This window comes from Oncorhynchus tshawytscha, linkage group LG11, assembly GCF_018296145.1.
Source record: "Oncorhynchus tshawytscha isolate Ot180627B linkage group LG11, Otsh_v2.0, whole genome shotgun sequence".
Lineage (NCBI taxonomy): Eukaryota > Metazoa > Chordata > Actinopteri > Salmoniformes > Salmonidae > Oncorhynchus > Oncorhynchus tshawytscha.
Genome location: NC_056439.1, coordinates 31,744,870 through 31,760,588, shown reverse-complemented (window position 1 = coordinate 31,760,588; position 15,719 = coordinate 31,744,870). Strand labels below are relative to the sequence as shown.

At 40.5% G+C, this 15,719-nt stretch overlaps 1 protein-coding gene across 4 annotated transcripts in view; it reads left to right on the top strand.

Annotated features, from left to right (window-relative positions):
* The window catches only part of LOC112261746 (60 kDa lysophospholipase-like), a 52,215-nt gene that overhangs the window by 21,646 nt on the left and 14,850 nt on the right, over positions 1–15,719 (top strand). For all 4 annotated transcript variants that reach the window (XM_042330020.1, XM_042330018.1, XM_042330017.1 and 1 more), the window contains 9 exons: positions 36–147; positions 437–562; positions 647–730; positions 11,147–11,273; positions 12,135–12,247; positions 13,340–13,525; positions 13,614–13,727; positions 14,004–14,123; positions 14,416–14,511. In XM_042330020.1, the coding sequence (XP_042185954.1) occupies positions 36–147; positions 437–562; positions 647–730; positions 11,147–11,273; positions 12,135–12,247; positions 13,340–13,525; positions 13,614–13,727; positions 14,004–14,123; positions 14,416–14,511 (1,078 nt within the window). The remainder of the gene's footprint in view (positions 1–35; positions 148–436; positions 563–646; positions 731–11,146; positions 11,274–12,134; positions 12,248–13,339; positions 13,526–13,613; positions 13,728–14,003; positions 14,124–14,415; positions 14,512–15,719) is intronic.

The window sequence follows — 15,719 nt, the reverse complement described above, 5'->3', positions numbered from 1 at the left end:
ATAGGATGATTATGACTCAACTTGTCTTTTCCCAGGCTGTGCAAACAAAATAAGAGGATAGTGTACACTGTTTTAGAGTACAGCCCCTTGCTGGACTCTTGCAATATGACCACAGATGACTGGGCTACAATTGGGAAGGACATTGAGGTACTTGGTGTGGTCATTTATCTTGCACTTCACCCTAACATTAACCATAACCCTGACTTTTACCATTTACATAAGCAGAGGCATTATAATGCAATAAAACAACAATCTCAAGTCATCCACTGAAGTAAAAGTCAGTTGTCCCTTTCCTTTTATGTAAATGGACTGTACAGCTTTTGTATTAAATACAGTACTTATTTCAAGTAGCCTGTGGCAAGATGTAGGCTACACATGTTGACCCTAGAACCTTGGGTTCAAGTCTGATCCTGTTCTCTTTGTCTCTTGGTTCCAGAAACACTATGAGAAGTATGACGGTTTTGTCATTCTCCACGGCACGGACACCATGGCCTACACAGCATCCGCTCTGTCCTTCATGTGTGAGCATTTGGGGAAACCTGTCATCCTCACCGGCTCCCAGGTACACCTGCCATCCATACAGCTAAACTGCTTCATAAAGATTAGATAACAGAAGCGTGAAATGTTGTTGAATATCCTCTTGCAGGTGCCGATCTATGAGATGAGGAACGATGGAAGAGACAACCTGTTGGGGGCACTGCTGATCGCTGGTCAGTTTGTCATTCCTGAGGTGAGTAGAGGAGGGAGGGACATTTCTTGGAGCAGCACTCACACACACCTGACTGCATGTCACCTGCACAATGTTGTTGAATCATCTTGGCCAAATATTCCTAGTTGCACAGTTTTAGATGAACAACTATATCACATTTCTCTCTAAATTGAACGTGTGTTCATACTATTGTCCAAGCTGTTGACATGTGTCTAGCTTTTTAGCCTGCTATGGCAGTCTTCCCTGATTGATAAAGGTGTGAGGATTAACTTTGTTGGCAGACAATTAACCACACCTTCACACCCTGTTGTAAATTAAGAGGGATAGAACTCTCCCACTGGCTCTATAGATGCAAGATTTGAATGTTTTTAAAAAATATATGTTTTAATTGAATATCTGAAACATACAACATACTTGCAGTGAAGCCGCTCAACAACTACAGTTGAAGTCAGATGTTTACATACACCTTAGCCATATATATTTAAACTCAGTTTTTCACAATTCCTGACATTTAACCCTAGTAAAAATTCCCTGTTTTAGGTCAGTTTGGATCACCAATATATTTTAAGAATGTGAAATGTCAGAATAATAGTAGAGAGAATGATTTATTTCAGCTTTTCTTTCTTTCATCACTTTCCCAGTGGGTCAGATTTTACATACAGTCAATTATTATTTGGTAGCATTGCCTTTAAATTGTTTAACTTGGGTCAAACACTTTGGGTAGCCTTCCACAAGATTCCCACAATAAGTTGGGTGAATTTTGTCTCATTCCTCCTGACATAGCTGGTGTATCTGAGTCAGATTTGTAGGCCTCCTTACTCGCATACGCTTTTTCAGTTCTGCCCACAAATAGGGTTGAGGTCAGGGCTTTGTGATGGCCACTCCAATACCTTGACTTTGTTGTCCTTAAGCCATTTTGCCACAACTTTGGAAGTATGCTTGGGGTCATTGTCCATTTGACAGACCCATTGGAAGACCCATTTGCGACCATGCTTTAACTGATGAGATGTTGCTTCAATATATTCACATATTTTCCTTTCTCATGAAGCCATCTATTTTGTGAAGTGCACCAGTCCCTCCTGCAGCAATGCACCCCCACAACATGATGCTGCCACACCCGTGGTTCATGGTTGGGATGGTGTTCTTAAGCTTGCAAGCCTCCCCCTTTTTCCTCCAAACATGAAGATGGTCATTATGGCCAAACAGTTCTATTTTTGTTTCATCAGACCAGAGGACATTTCTCCAAAAAGTACAATCTTTGTCCCCATGTGCAGTTGCAAACCGTAGTCTGGCTTTTTTATGGTGGTTTTGGAGAAGTGGCTTCTTCCTTGCTGAGTGGCCTTTCAGGTTATGTTGATATATGACTCGTTTTACTGTGGATATAGATTATTTTGTACCTGTTTCCTCCAGCATCTTCACAAGGTCCTTTGCTGTTGTCCTGGGATTGATTTGCACTTTTCGCACCAAAATACGTTCTAGAATCTCTAGGAGACAGAACGTGTCTCCTTCCTGAGCGGTATGACGGCTGCGTGGTACCATTGTGTTTATACTTGTGTAATATTGTTTGTACAGATGAACGTGGTACCTTCAGGCATTTGGAAATTGCTCCCAAGGATGAACCAGACTTGTGGAGGTCCACAATTTTTTTTCTGAAGTCTTGGCTGATTTCTTTTGATTTTCTCATGATGTCAAGCAAAGAGGCACTGAGTTTGAAGGTAGGCCTTGAAATACATCCACAGGTACACCTCCAATTGATTCAAATGATGTCACTTCGCCTATCAGAAGCTTCTAAAGCCATGACATCATTTTCTGGAATTTTCCAAGCTGTTTAAAGGCACAGTCAACTTAGTGTATGTAAACTTCTGACGCACTGGAATTGGGATACAGTGATATAATCTGTCTGTAAACAATTGTTGGAAAAATGACTAGTGTCATGCAAAGTAGATGTCCTAACTGATTTGCCAAAATTATAGTTTGTTATCAAGAAATTTGTGGAGTGGTTGAAAAACAGGTTTTAATGACTCCAACCTAACTGTATGTAAACTTCTGACTTCAACTTTACATCATATCAGTCATCCAACAGACTCCCATTCAGAGCGACACACAGAAGCATCCAGGGTCAATGCCCTGCTCAAGGGCACGTTGACACATCTCCCACCAGGCCAAAAAACGTGAACCCGAACCCTCCAAGATCCCGCCCCACAGTTCCCCAATAGCTGTTTCGCAACCATTCGAGACCCCTCCCAAGAAAAAAGGAAAAAAATACAATTAATTCCATTCCCCACCCCGAAGAACCCCTCAATGCACCAACAACCAATTGAATAAACTAAAGAGAAAAAAGAAACATACAGAAGAAAACAGCAAAAAACAATGCAAAAACCAACATTTAAAACCAAGGACAACTTAAATCACAACAGCAATGCCATCTGTATATGTCTGTGTGCATATCTGGCACTATTACATGCATATGTGTGCTCTTGTATGCGTTTATTTGAGAGTGTGTGTATATGCATGTGTAGAAACACCTGCATGGCATCAGCCTCAGGCAAACTGGCATTAGTTGTAAAAACACTGCCCCTTAGTGTTATTCAAACATACTTTTTTATTATGTTTTATTTCGATTTTTTAAAACTTTTATCTTTGACCATCATTCTATCTCCTGCACAGAAACTCCACTCCTACTTGTCTCCAATTCCACGTCCCTTCCCTCAGCCCATCCCATCTCTCTCTGCTGGCCACACACTTCGGGTTTCTTCGCAACATATATCTTTCAACTATGCCGTGATGTTTAACGTACAATTTCAATCTTTCTAATCGAATAGAATCCACAGATTGCGTGTTGAAGATTAATACTTTTACTTGTAATAGACTGATCCGGTCTCTCCAGATCTCCTAATAGTACTATTTCTAGGGTCAATTTTAGATCAATGCTATGCATTTTCAGCCATTCCTTAACCTGAGACCAGAAACGGGCTACCTGAGGGCAATACCAAAATAAATGGTTTATTGATTCTGTATCCTCACAACAAAATCTGCAGAACTTCATAGATTATATGCCCCAAATATTGAACATTTTGTTGGTGACAAGAGTTCTATAATCATTTTAGCTGAAAAGCATGAAATCTTGACTCTTGCATTGTTTTATATATCAACTCATACACCCTGTTCCATGGAATCGGTACATCAAAAATCTCTTCCTAACTATTTTGCAATCTGTATGGCACAGTTGTCAACATCCTGGTCCTCAAATGAAGCTGGTATACCTTCCTATTTATGCTATTTTTATTCCTCCTCCAGTTTTGATCCTTTATATTGGGCAGACAGACCAGTTCCCTGCCTCCTCCCGCTGCCACCTGCCTCCTCCCTTTTTGGGGTAATGCTGTAATCAATTGGTTCTACTCTTGGATTGAGCAGACCTGTACAATTCTGATAACTCCATGAAGGACATAACTCTACCATTCCAATTTACAATTTAATTTAAGAACAAAATACAATTTTCAAACATCTTTCCCATAAATACAGGTATTTTATCAACCAGCAAATTTGAGTTCAGCCATCATTTTTGTTGTAATATTTGTTCTGTCTTTTCAGGGGATGAAATTGAAATTGTAGCCAGCTCTGCAATGCTTGTTTGAAGAAGAGAGAGACTTTGAAAAAAAGTATCATTTTCAATTCATCGAAAATGAGACATGGCAATCTGCACAAAGGGAAAAAGGCCATTTTTAATCAATGGATGAGCTTTTCTTAGTAATCTACTTGAACCATTTAGGGTTCAAGTAAAACTTTTGAATGAGTGAAGCTTTTAGAGAGAGGTTTAGTGCTTTTATATTTAATCTCAACCCATCCAATTCATATTCATTATATAGATTGGCACGTTTTATATTGTCTGGTTTAGCTTCCCAGATAAAGCAAAATATTTTTTGCTCATATGATTTGAAAAAAATAAATCATCAGGAGTAGACAGCGCCATAAGTAATTGAGCAAACTGAGATATGACTAAGGAGTTAATCAGGTCAATTTTTCCATAAATAGACAGGTATTTACCTCTCCATGGTTGCAGGATATTTTTACAACTTTTCTATTGAAATTCATTGTGTGTCTGATCAGGATGAACAATACCTGGTGCAATATCTGTGTGCTATGCATTTCGCTAGTATTTTTGCATCACAACATTGATGTGTAAGGGGCCTCAAGTGTTTTAGACTAGGTCTTTATATTTGCCATCTGGGTCTTGTTTTAATAATAGAGAAATCAGACCTTCCTGCTGAGTACCTGACAGACTACCATTTCTATAGGAGTAGTTAAAACAATCTAACAATGGAGCTTTTAGTATATCAAAAAAGGCTTGATATACCTCTACCAGTATGCCATCAAGCCCTGGGGTTTTTCCAGACTGAAAGGATTTAATAGCCTCAAAGTTCTTCCTCTGTAATTTGGCCTTCGCACGGATCTTTCTGTTAATTTTCAATTTTTTATGTTATTTGGAAAGAATTCCTTTACCGTAATCTTCATTCAGTGGGAGAGGATGAGACAGAAAAGAGAACATCTGCCTAAAAGAATTAGCTTCCTCTTTTAAAATATAATTAGGAGAATCATAGATGACTCTGTCTTCAGTAACGAGTTTCTGCAAATTATTTTTGTTAGCGTTCCTGTATTGGAAATTCAGGGTGAAGTTTGTATATTACACTAGATCGTTCTTGAATAAGTTCAAGTTCTTTTTGTTTTTCCTCTAACTTATTTTGTATCTCTGTAGTATCGTTTTTATTGCTATCTACCTGTACTATTAGTTCATGGATTTCCCTTGTTAGTCTTGTCTCTTTAGGCAGAAACTGCTTTTTTATTGATGAATATTGAATTGACTGATCTTTGAAGGTACATTTTTAAGGTATCCCTAACAATAAGGGGATTTGCTGAACCTATATTAAACTCGAAAAATTCAGTTATAAATTATTTTGTTCAAAATAGGTTGTCTTCCAGTAAACTTTGTTTACATTTCCAATATCCCTGTCCATGTGGAAAATCTATAAGAGTTATGTGAATGCCAAATAGATGATGATCCGATCGCGTTCTGTCTCCTATTGAAACTTTTTTAACCTTTGACGCAAGAGAGAAAGAGACAAGAAAGTAGTCAAGACGACTTAGCTTGATTAAGTCTCCATGTATATCTCACTAGGTCGGGGTTTTTTAGTCTCCAAATATCCACTATTTCTAATGTGTCCATAATATTGGTGATTTCCTTAAGGGCACGGTGATTGATAGTTTGTGGAGTGATTACCTTTACGGTCCATTGAGGTACTTAACAGTGTGTTATAGTCTCCTACTGTACCATAATGATTTGATCATTTGTTGCCTGTAAGTTCAATAAATTGGTATAAATGTTTTCGAAGAAGTATGGATCATCTTGATTTGGACCATAGAGATTAATGAGCCAATTCTCTTTTTTGTCCACTTTCATATTCAAAATCCACCTTCCTTGCGAATCATTCCTGATTATTTGCACATTCAGATTGAAATTTTTGTTAGTTAATATCATCACACCTTTTGAGTTCCTTTGTTCATGACAGAATTTTTTTTCACCACCCCATTCCTTTTTCCACGCAACTTCATCTAAGGATGTAGAGTGAGTTTCCTGTAAACAGTATGTGTTATATTCCTTTTCTTTTAGCCATGTAAAGACTGAACTTCTTTTTTTAGATCTGCTAAACCCTTACAATTATAACTGGCTATCCTTATTTCACCCCTTACCATAACTAGATAATAATCTCAGTCTAAATTGACCATAATTAGTGCTTGTAAAGTTACTGCCATCACAGGTATTATGACAGTCAAAACAAGAGCTTTCAAATGTCTGATATTTAAGAAGTAGGTTCTAGCAATATTTGTTTTATTCCCTTGCCTGTGAGCCAATGCCACAGATGTTAGAACATTTAGGCAAGATATTATGTGTGTAGTAAATCTGAGTAGGTTGATGTGTATGATTTTGAATGTGATATAGTGAGAGTGTGTACAATGTTTGTGTAAGAGTAAGACTATAATATGTGATGGCCAAAAAAATAATAACTCTGCCAATTTGCGTGGTTGAGTGGCTGTGTGTAACATGTCATGTGTATAACCTTAATATTCATGATGATAATTGTAATCCATATCGTATCACCATCATAGCTGCATCATAATTACCTTTAACATCATTGAAAAACACATTCCAGCATTTCCATAGCAATTGACGTTTCACATGATCATGAAAGAGACCTTGTGTTACTCTAGAGACGGCTTCACTACAGTACAAGTGTATTCCATACAGTATGTTATTATTCCCCAATGCCCCTATTCTGATATCTTCCCCCTTGCTTGTTGTAAACATATATAAACTTGTAGACAAATACATAAAAAAGATAGACAAACAACAAACACATGAAATTATAAAACAGTTCTCAACAATCGGGGGAGAGGAGAGAAGAGAAAAGAGAGAGGAGAGAGCGAGATCAGGTCTGTGTGTGTATGTGTGAGCGAGCATGACATTTGAGTATGTGTGTGGTCATATCCACTTCATAATGTTCAGATATTTTTACAGTTCCCATACTTTATTTTTTTCGTAACCTGAAGTCCCTGTAGAATTTAGTACAGCCATAGTGTTATGAAACTGTCTCGGAATAGCTGTCCATTTATAAAGAGTTTGTCCACAATGAGAAAGGCACGCTTACCCTTCTCCCTTTGTTGCTTTTGTACCGGATTCAGTCTCTTACAGCGTTCGTTTATCTCTCTTGAAAATTGGTCATTAAGACCGAATTTGGTCCCTTTAAGCTCCCTTCCCCTACTTTTGATCAGCTCCTTTTGTTAGTAGTGTTCAAATTTTGCGATGATCGCGCCCTCTGGATTATTGGATGCGTCCTCAGGAATCCCAGAAAAATATAGATTTTCACGCATGCTACGACTTTGTATGTCTAGTAGCGACTCCATCACCCTGTTTTCCCTGAGTAGACAATCCATGTTGGAATTGTGGATTTTTACCTTGGCTGTGAGTGCCTTGTTTTCTCCTTGGAGCATGATGATTTCAAACTCCCCCTCAACCCTGTTACCTCCTCACACAACTTTTCCAGTGTTGCATGGATTCCAGCCAGAAAATCGTCCGTGTCTGTAGATGAATCTGTTTTTCCTTTTTTTTTCTCGGGTTAAAGTTATTTTGTGAGGTTGTCGGATCTTTCCATGATGGAGCATGTTGTTCTTCCATAGCGTAAAGCTGTTGGTTCTCGTTGATTTCCCTCAGGATCTCCTTAGCTGCAACCAGTTGTTTTGCGAAAAGATAACAATGAGTCTTTCCCACGACGTCGACAGGGGTCTGTAGTACAGCCAACTAGCACTCGAGGAATCCACACAAAAAAATGGAACACAAACTTGCAGTCCCATCCATAAAGGCTAACCACGTCGTGGAGTCCTTAGCAACTAAACTTTAGTTCTGATTAAAACCGATTTAATGAAACAATTTTAAGATAAACAACAAACCGAGTGTAGACAGTACAATGTTCTGTTGTGCGCTCTGATGATGTATCTGTATATCTGGTATCTGATGACGTATATGCAGGCAGCTGTGTTGTTCCTGTAACAAAGATTGGAATGTCTTTGTTACAGAGGCATTTTGCCACCCACATTTTTTTGGTTCAAAAAGTGAATACGGGAACAATATTTATAACATAGGAATGTTAAGAATGGTCCGTGGGGATCCTGTCATATTGCATTTCATTTTGATGTCATTAAAAACTGTATAACGAAAATACTGTAACTTAGGAAGGAAACGCATTCTAGCCGTAAAGTTTCCATCCAATATGATGCTAATATAATATGAAGAACGAGGAAACTATGTGATTTTGGTTTCCTAATGAGATAATGGTTTTTCATGTCCCTGGCACATTAACTAAGCCACGCCCCTAATGAGGTCAGAAGAGTGTCAGTGTGATGGAACCGCCTTTCCGACCAGAGTGCTTAAAAGGACTCGCTAAGAATTAACATGCCAGACCAGCAGACGGACAGCGTGTGCTGAATGTTACGAATGGTTGAAACTCTAAGACTCAACACAAGGTGAGAAGATAACCTCAACTACCAGACCAGCAGACATGAAGCTGTGGCCACACGTTGAAATGCTTAGAAACCCTCAACATGAGGTGGAGAAGATAGAGTTGACCAGAACATTTGACATTCTGCAGCTGTTCATATAAAGGGATCTAGAATTTGACTATCTACCGAGAAAGGAAGGAGAAGATACCATCTCGACACTCATTGGTGCATCTGATAAAACATCCACTCCATGCCAGAATAACTAAGGACATTGTGACCACTGGAGGACAACCAGAGCCTTACACCCATCGAGCCACTTCCCATAGAAGGATCAATTGGTTTCAGAGAGACGAAGGACAGAGACATCTACACGTAAATACATTGCATTCCTTACCCAAACGAGCGGTGGTTTGTGAGCAAAGTATTATTATTATTACTTTTGAGGGTAGTTTCCAAATGTACAATAAGTTTGACTCTTTATCTACCCCTCCCTCTCCATATGTGTAACAAGCCGTCATATCTTGTCAGTCCACTAGGGACTTTTGTCTCATGTAAGTGTGTATTCTGTGTTATTATTTAGTTGTGTAGAACTGAATAATAAGAAAAGGCTGGGGTTCTTGCGGATTCAAGAGGTCTGCGACGTTCAGAATGAGACTGATATGAGATAATGATTAGTAAGTGACTGTTATCGATATAACCTATATTTATATATCTTTGGAGTTTAATTCGGGAGATGGTAACTCGTTAAATAACTTCCTCCGTGGTGTCCCAAATTCCTAATGAGTTAATTCTTACATGATTCATTTAATCATGTAACAATTAAACATAGTTAGTTGATTTGATAAATAACAGTCATCACATTAATGATAGTCACGTCATGACACAGGTTAAAGAATAATTTTTAAGCCTTGAGACATGGATTGTGTATGGATGTGTGCCATTCAGAGGGTGAATGGGCAAAACAAAATATTTAAGTGCCTTTGAACGAGGTATGGTAGTAGGTGCTAGCCGCACCGTTTTGTGTGAAGAACTGCTACGCTGATGTATTTTTCAAGCTCAACAGTTTAAAATGTGTATCAAGAATGGTCCACCACCTAAAGGACATCCAGCCAACATGACATAACTGACGGAAGTATTGGCGTCAACATGGGCCAGCATCCCTGTGGAACCACTGACTCAACTCCAGCCACTTTAATAATGGGAATTGATGGGAAATGATGTAAATATATCACTAGCCACTTTAAACAATGCTACCTTATATAATGTTTACATACCCTACATTATTCATCTCATATGCATACGTATATACTGTATTCTATATCATCGACTGCATCCTTATGTAATACATGTATCACTAGCCACTTTAACTATGCCACTTTGTTTACATACTCATCTCATATGTATATACTGTACTCGATATCAGCTACTGTATCTTGCCTATGCTGCTCTGTACCATCACTCATTCATATATCCTTATGTACATATTCTTTATCCCCTTACACCGTGTATAAGACAGTAGTTTTGGAATTGTTAGTTAGATTACTTGTTGGTTATTACTGCATTGTCGGAACTAGAAGCACAAGCATTTCGCTACACTCGCATTAACATCTGCTAACCATGTGTATGTGACAAATAAAATTTGATTTGATTTGTTGTGTACACTCAGTGTATAAACTATAACAGTAGTACAGGGGTAGACAACCCTGTTCCTGGAGTGCCGCAGGTCAAATCAAAAACATGAAGTGTCTGCAGCACTCCCAGACCAGGGTTAGAGGGGAAGAGAAGCTGAATGACAGGACAATGGGCCTCAGGTTCTTGTCAAGGTATCTCTGTGCATAGAAATTGACTTTGATAAAATGCTATTGTATCTGTTGTCCGTAGCTGCCCATACCATAACCCCACCTTTACAATGGGGGACTCTGTTCATAACGTTGACATCAGCAAACCGCTCGCCCACACAACGCCATACATGTGGTCTGCGGTTTAAGAGGCCAGTTGGACATACTGCCAAATTCTCTAAAATGACATTGGAAGCACCTTATGGTACAGAAATGAACATTCAATTATCTGGCCACAGCTGTGTAGGACATTATTGCAGTCAGCATGCCAATTGCACACTCCCTCAACTTGAGACATCTGCGGCATTGTGTGTTAACAAAGCCGCACGTTTTAATTGCCTTGTTTCCCCAGCACAAGGTGCACCTGTGTAATGATCATGCTGTTTATTCAGCTTCTTGATATGCCACACATGTCAAGGGGATGGAATAACTTGTAAAAGGAGAAATACTCACTAGCATCTTACATGTTGCGTTTTATATTTTGGTTCAGTGTATATGCTTAATAATGATGTCTTAGGAGGTTTCATTCCTTCTCCATCTACATCTCTAGGTTTGTTTGTATTTCCACCACAAGCTGTACCGGGGGAACCGTGTAACCAAGGTGGATTCTGGGAGTTTCAATGCCTTCAATTCTCCTAACTTGGCTCCTCTGGCCATTGCTGAAGTGGATATTAAAAGTAATCAAGTGGTGTAATATTTGGTCTGTCCTGTTATGTGTTTATCTATACTACCATTCAAAAGTTTGGGGTCACTTAGAAATGTCCTTGTTTTTGAAAGAGAAGCACATTTTTGTCCATTTAAAACAACATCAAATTGATCAGAAATGCAATGTGTAGACATTGTTAATGTTGTAAATGACTATTTTAGCTGGAAATGGCTGATTTTTAATGGAATATCTACATAGGTGTACAGAGGCCCATTATCAGCAACCATGTGCGCCGCCCCATGGGCCTCCCGGTCGCGGCCGGCTGCGATAGAGCCTAGGCTCGAACCCAGAATCACTGCGCCACCCGGGAGGCCCCCTCGTCAGTCTATTCTTGTTCTGAGAAATGAAGGCTATTACATGCAACAAATTGCCAAGAATCTGAAGATCTCGTACAACGCTGTGTACTACTCCCTTCACAGAACAGCGGAAACTGGATTTAACCAAAATAGATAGAGGAGTGGGAGGCCCTGGTGCACAACTGAGCAAGAGCACAAGTACATTGGAGTGTCTAGTTCGAGAAACAGATGCTTCACAAGCCCTCAACTGGCAGCTTCATTAAATAGTACCCGCAAAACGCCAGTCTCAACGTTAACAGTGGCCTTCAAAAAATCAGCTGTTTCCAGCTACAATAGTTATTTACAACATTAACAATGTCTACACTGTATTTCGAATCAATCAGATGTTATTTTAATGGACAAAAAATGCTTTTCTTTCAAAAACTAGGACATTTCTACGTGACCCCAAACTTTTGAATAGTAGTGTATATCAAGTCAAATCTTTTCTATGGCGTAGGGTGGATCTTTTCACTCAACTTTTTCCATTTCCCCTGCAGTTAACTGGGACACGGTGTGGCGAGTGAACACAACCTCGCAGTTCAGAGTGAGCACTCAGATGAACCGTAACGTGGGTCTGCTGAGACTCTTCCCAGGCATCACTGCGATGACCGTAAGAGGCTTCCCAGGGTGGGGGTGAGAAGGGGTGGATAGTGGCTCTGCCCTGTTTCTGTTGCCTACTCAACCACATCATTAAATCACAACTGTCTTCCTACTTCTGATATACTGCAATAGTGAAAGTAATACCCTATTATAGAAAGACTAAATCAGAACAGCCATTTGGGGCCATATTTATCTAAAACTCTTCATTGTAGCTCTGTTGTGGTGAATCCTCTCATGGAGGTCCTACTGTGTTTTCTGACGAGCCAGCATCGTGTGGGCGTTCCAAGTGGTCTGCATACAGCCGGGAGCGGCGTTTAGTCCAGTGAAAAAGGAGACCGGGTTATGGGGCATGTCCAATTACCCGCTAAAGACGAGGGGCTTGGCACAGACACTTAAACACTTAGATACGCCTCCATAGCTACAGATTGAGGGGAGGATGGTTTTACTGTCTCAATCTGTCTCAATGTTTACTGTCTCATTGTTTTTTTTATTTATATGTTTTTATTTGCTTCTTTTATTATGCATCAGACTCTCCTCCGCCTTCCACGATCTCTGCCAGCATGGGGTTTATTTGGGATTCTGTTTACATTTTTGGCTAGCTAGCCGCTTGATCCAAAATCCAATGGAAGATAACTTGCTATGTTTCCCTCCCTCCACAAGTTAGGTCTAAGGTTCGCTGCCAAGTGAAATGATGCTGTCAATCATTAACCTTGAAGTTAATGGTTCCCCGTGCCTGGCCATTTGAGCCATTTCCTCTCCAGATGCCAGAGCTGGTATTTTGAAGAGATCTCCCGGATCCAGTGAATCACCCTGAGATATAATGGTCTGGAGGAGGGGGGAGGGTAGGGTAGGTCTGGGCAGGTTGTTAATCCCGACACTAGCTCCGTACACTCCTTTGTCCACAAGCCAGACTGAGATGGCCGCTCATCTTGCTGGCTGTATCTCTCTCTCTGTGTGTGTGTGTGTGTGTGTGTGTGTGTGTGTGTGTGTGTGTGTGTGTGTGTGTGTGTGTGTGTGTGTGTGTGTGTGTGTGTGTGTGTGTGTGTGTGTGTGTGTGTGTGTGTGTGTGTGCCCGTGTGTGTGTGTGTGCGCCCGCGCGCAGGTGAAGTCCTTCCTGCAGGCGCCCATGGAGGGCATTGTCCTGGAGACGTATGGTAGTGGAAACGCCCCTGATAACTGTGCTGACCTGCTTGAGGAGTTCCGAAATGCCACAGAGAGGGGCGTGATCATGGTCAACTGCACCCAGTGTCTGAGGGGTTCTGTCACCACATCGTACGCCACTGGAAAGGTACACCAGAACCCTGTGTTTAGTGGGAGTGGGAGAGTGCACATGATGTGGATGGATGTTTGTTAACATGTCTTCCTGATCCCCTCAGGCCTTGAGTGACGCAGGACTGGTGGCAGGCTGTGACATGACTCCTGAGGCTGCCCTGTGCAAGCTGTCCTACGTGCTGGCCAGGACGGACCTCAGCATAGAGGCCAAAAGAAAGGTAGGAGTCCCAGTCAAAACACACTCATTACCTCACTACAATTTGTAGGCCCCTTATAGAAAATCTTTTGAAGCGAATAGCAACATTAGGCTGAACTTTAGAGTGACATCTGTGTTAGTCCTATTTTAACAAGAAGGTAACGGCAATAGATGGCAGAGATGATTCACATGCGGATTAAGGTCAGTGACACAATGGTGTAATCCTTGATCATGCTTGTCTGTGTTGACTGTGTTTGTGTGTTATCTGTCCTTTGTTGTCTCTGTTGTACCTGTGCAGATGCTGAGTCAGAACCTGCGGGGAGAGATGATCACTGACCTGCAGGGGGCCAAGCTCACTCTGAGTGACAGTCGCTTCATCCAGGTCATCGCCAAGTCCCTGAGCATCAGCTGTAAGGAGGTGAGGCCACCGCACAGCCAGCCACATCACACACACACTGTCACCACCACTGAGTCTGCAGGGTTACTTTCCACCTAACATGTTTTCATCGGGCTCTGGCTTATCTGATCGGACAGATACGTTTTTTTTTTGAGAGAAAAAACTATCGCTGGGCGTTGCAATGTGTTCAATTCAACTTGATAGTGTATTTTTATAGGTGTCACTTACAACACATTACATACAGCATTCCTCCACTGATTGTCAGTCTTTGTATTGACATGACAGCTGATGTTTTTTCTGCTGATATTTCCAGGAGCTAGAAGCTGTCCGGGATGCTCTGACACCCACCTTAGCTTGTGCCGCTTCTAAGATAGGAGACTTGGAGGCCTTGGATGCCATAAAGGAGATGGTGAGGAACATTTACATAAATATAACATGTCTGTTAGTAAAAAGAATCACTGCAACAACTGACCTCACATACTTTCAGGAGGGGGAGAAGAAAACACCTGTTCTAATGACATGATTACAGGACTGTAGAACAAAGTTCAAACCATATGTTTGTGTTAATAGACACGTTTCCATACTGATACCACAGACTTTGCACTGTACCATGAACGTCACATATGTTATGATGACCTGACTGGTTCTGCTACATTCACTGGCTCAATGCAGAATGCAGATAGATGCCTAGTAGCTCAAATTACTCTCAAAATCCAATGTTAAATACCAGTTCTATCTATTCCTGTTCCACTCTGAAGACTGTGTTCACCTAGAAAAGTATCCAGCATATTTGATTTTCTTTTACGAGACCCCTTATGTTGAAGGTCAATTTGACCCAGTAGTGAGTTTAACACTGAAATACTATTTAACTTCATTTTTTCACAATTACCTCTTATCTAGTCCTCTAGGTAGGGTTAATTAACTTGTAAGGATAGTGATCTGAAGTTTGGCTAAAAATGAGCTTAAAATGACATTTGATTTATGACTTTGGTATAAGTATTAAACATTTGGCTCTACATTTTGAATAGTTTGGTATATAAACATAGCAAATACAGCATAGTAAAGAGGACATCCTCAACTACTGAAAATTCATGTTTGAAGGTTAAAATCATGTATTTATGTACTTACTGTATTTAGTGTATTGGGTCAAATTGACCCAGAACATCATCAGTGTACAGGGTGAAAGAGAAACATGTGTGTGCTTGTATTACTCCCTCAGTCCCACGCTACAGTTGGTTGAACCTATTTTATTTTATAGGTGATATATTTAAGTAATAAGGCCCGAGGGGGTGTGGTATATTTCCAATATACCACGGCTAAGTAGAGTTGCAATTCAATGGCTCAGACACAAGGTATGTGGCGGGGTCTACAGTCAATCACGGATTACAAAAAGAAAACCAGCCCCGTTGCAGACCAGGATGTCTTGCTCCCAGACAGACTAAATAACTTCTTTGCTCGCTTTCAGTACAATACAGTGCCACTGACACGTCCCGCTAACAAAACCTGCGGACTCTCCTTCACTGCAGCCGACATGAGTAAAACGTTTAAACGTGTTATGCCTTGCAGGGCTATAGGCCCAGACGGCATCCCCAGCCGCGTCCTCAGAGCATGCTCAGA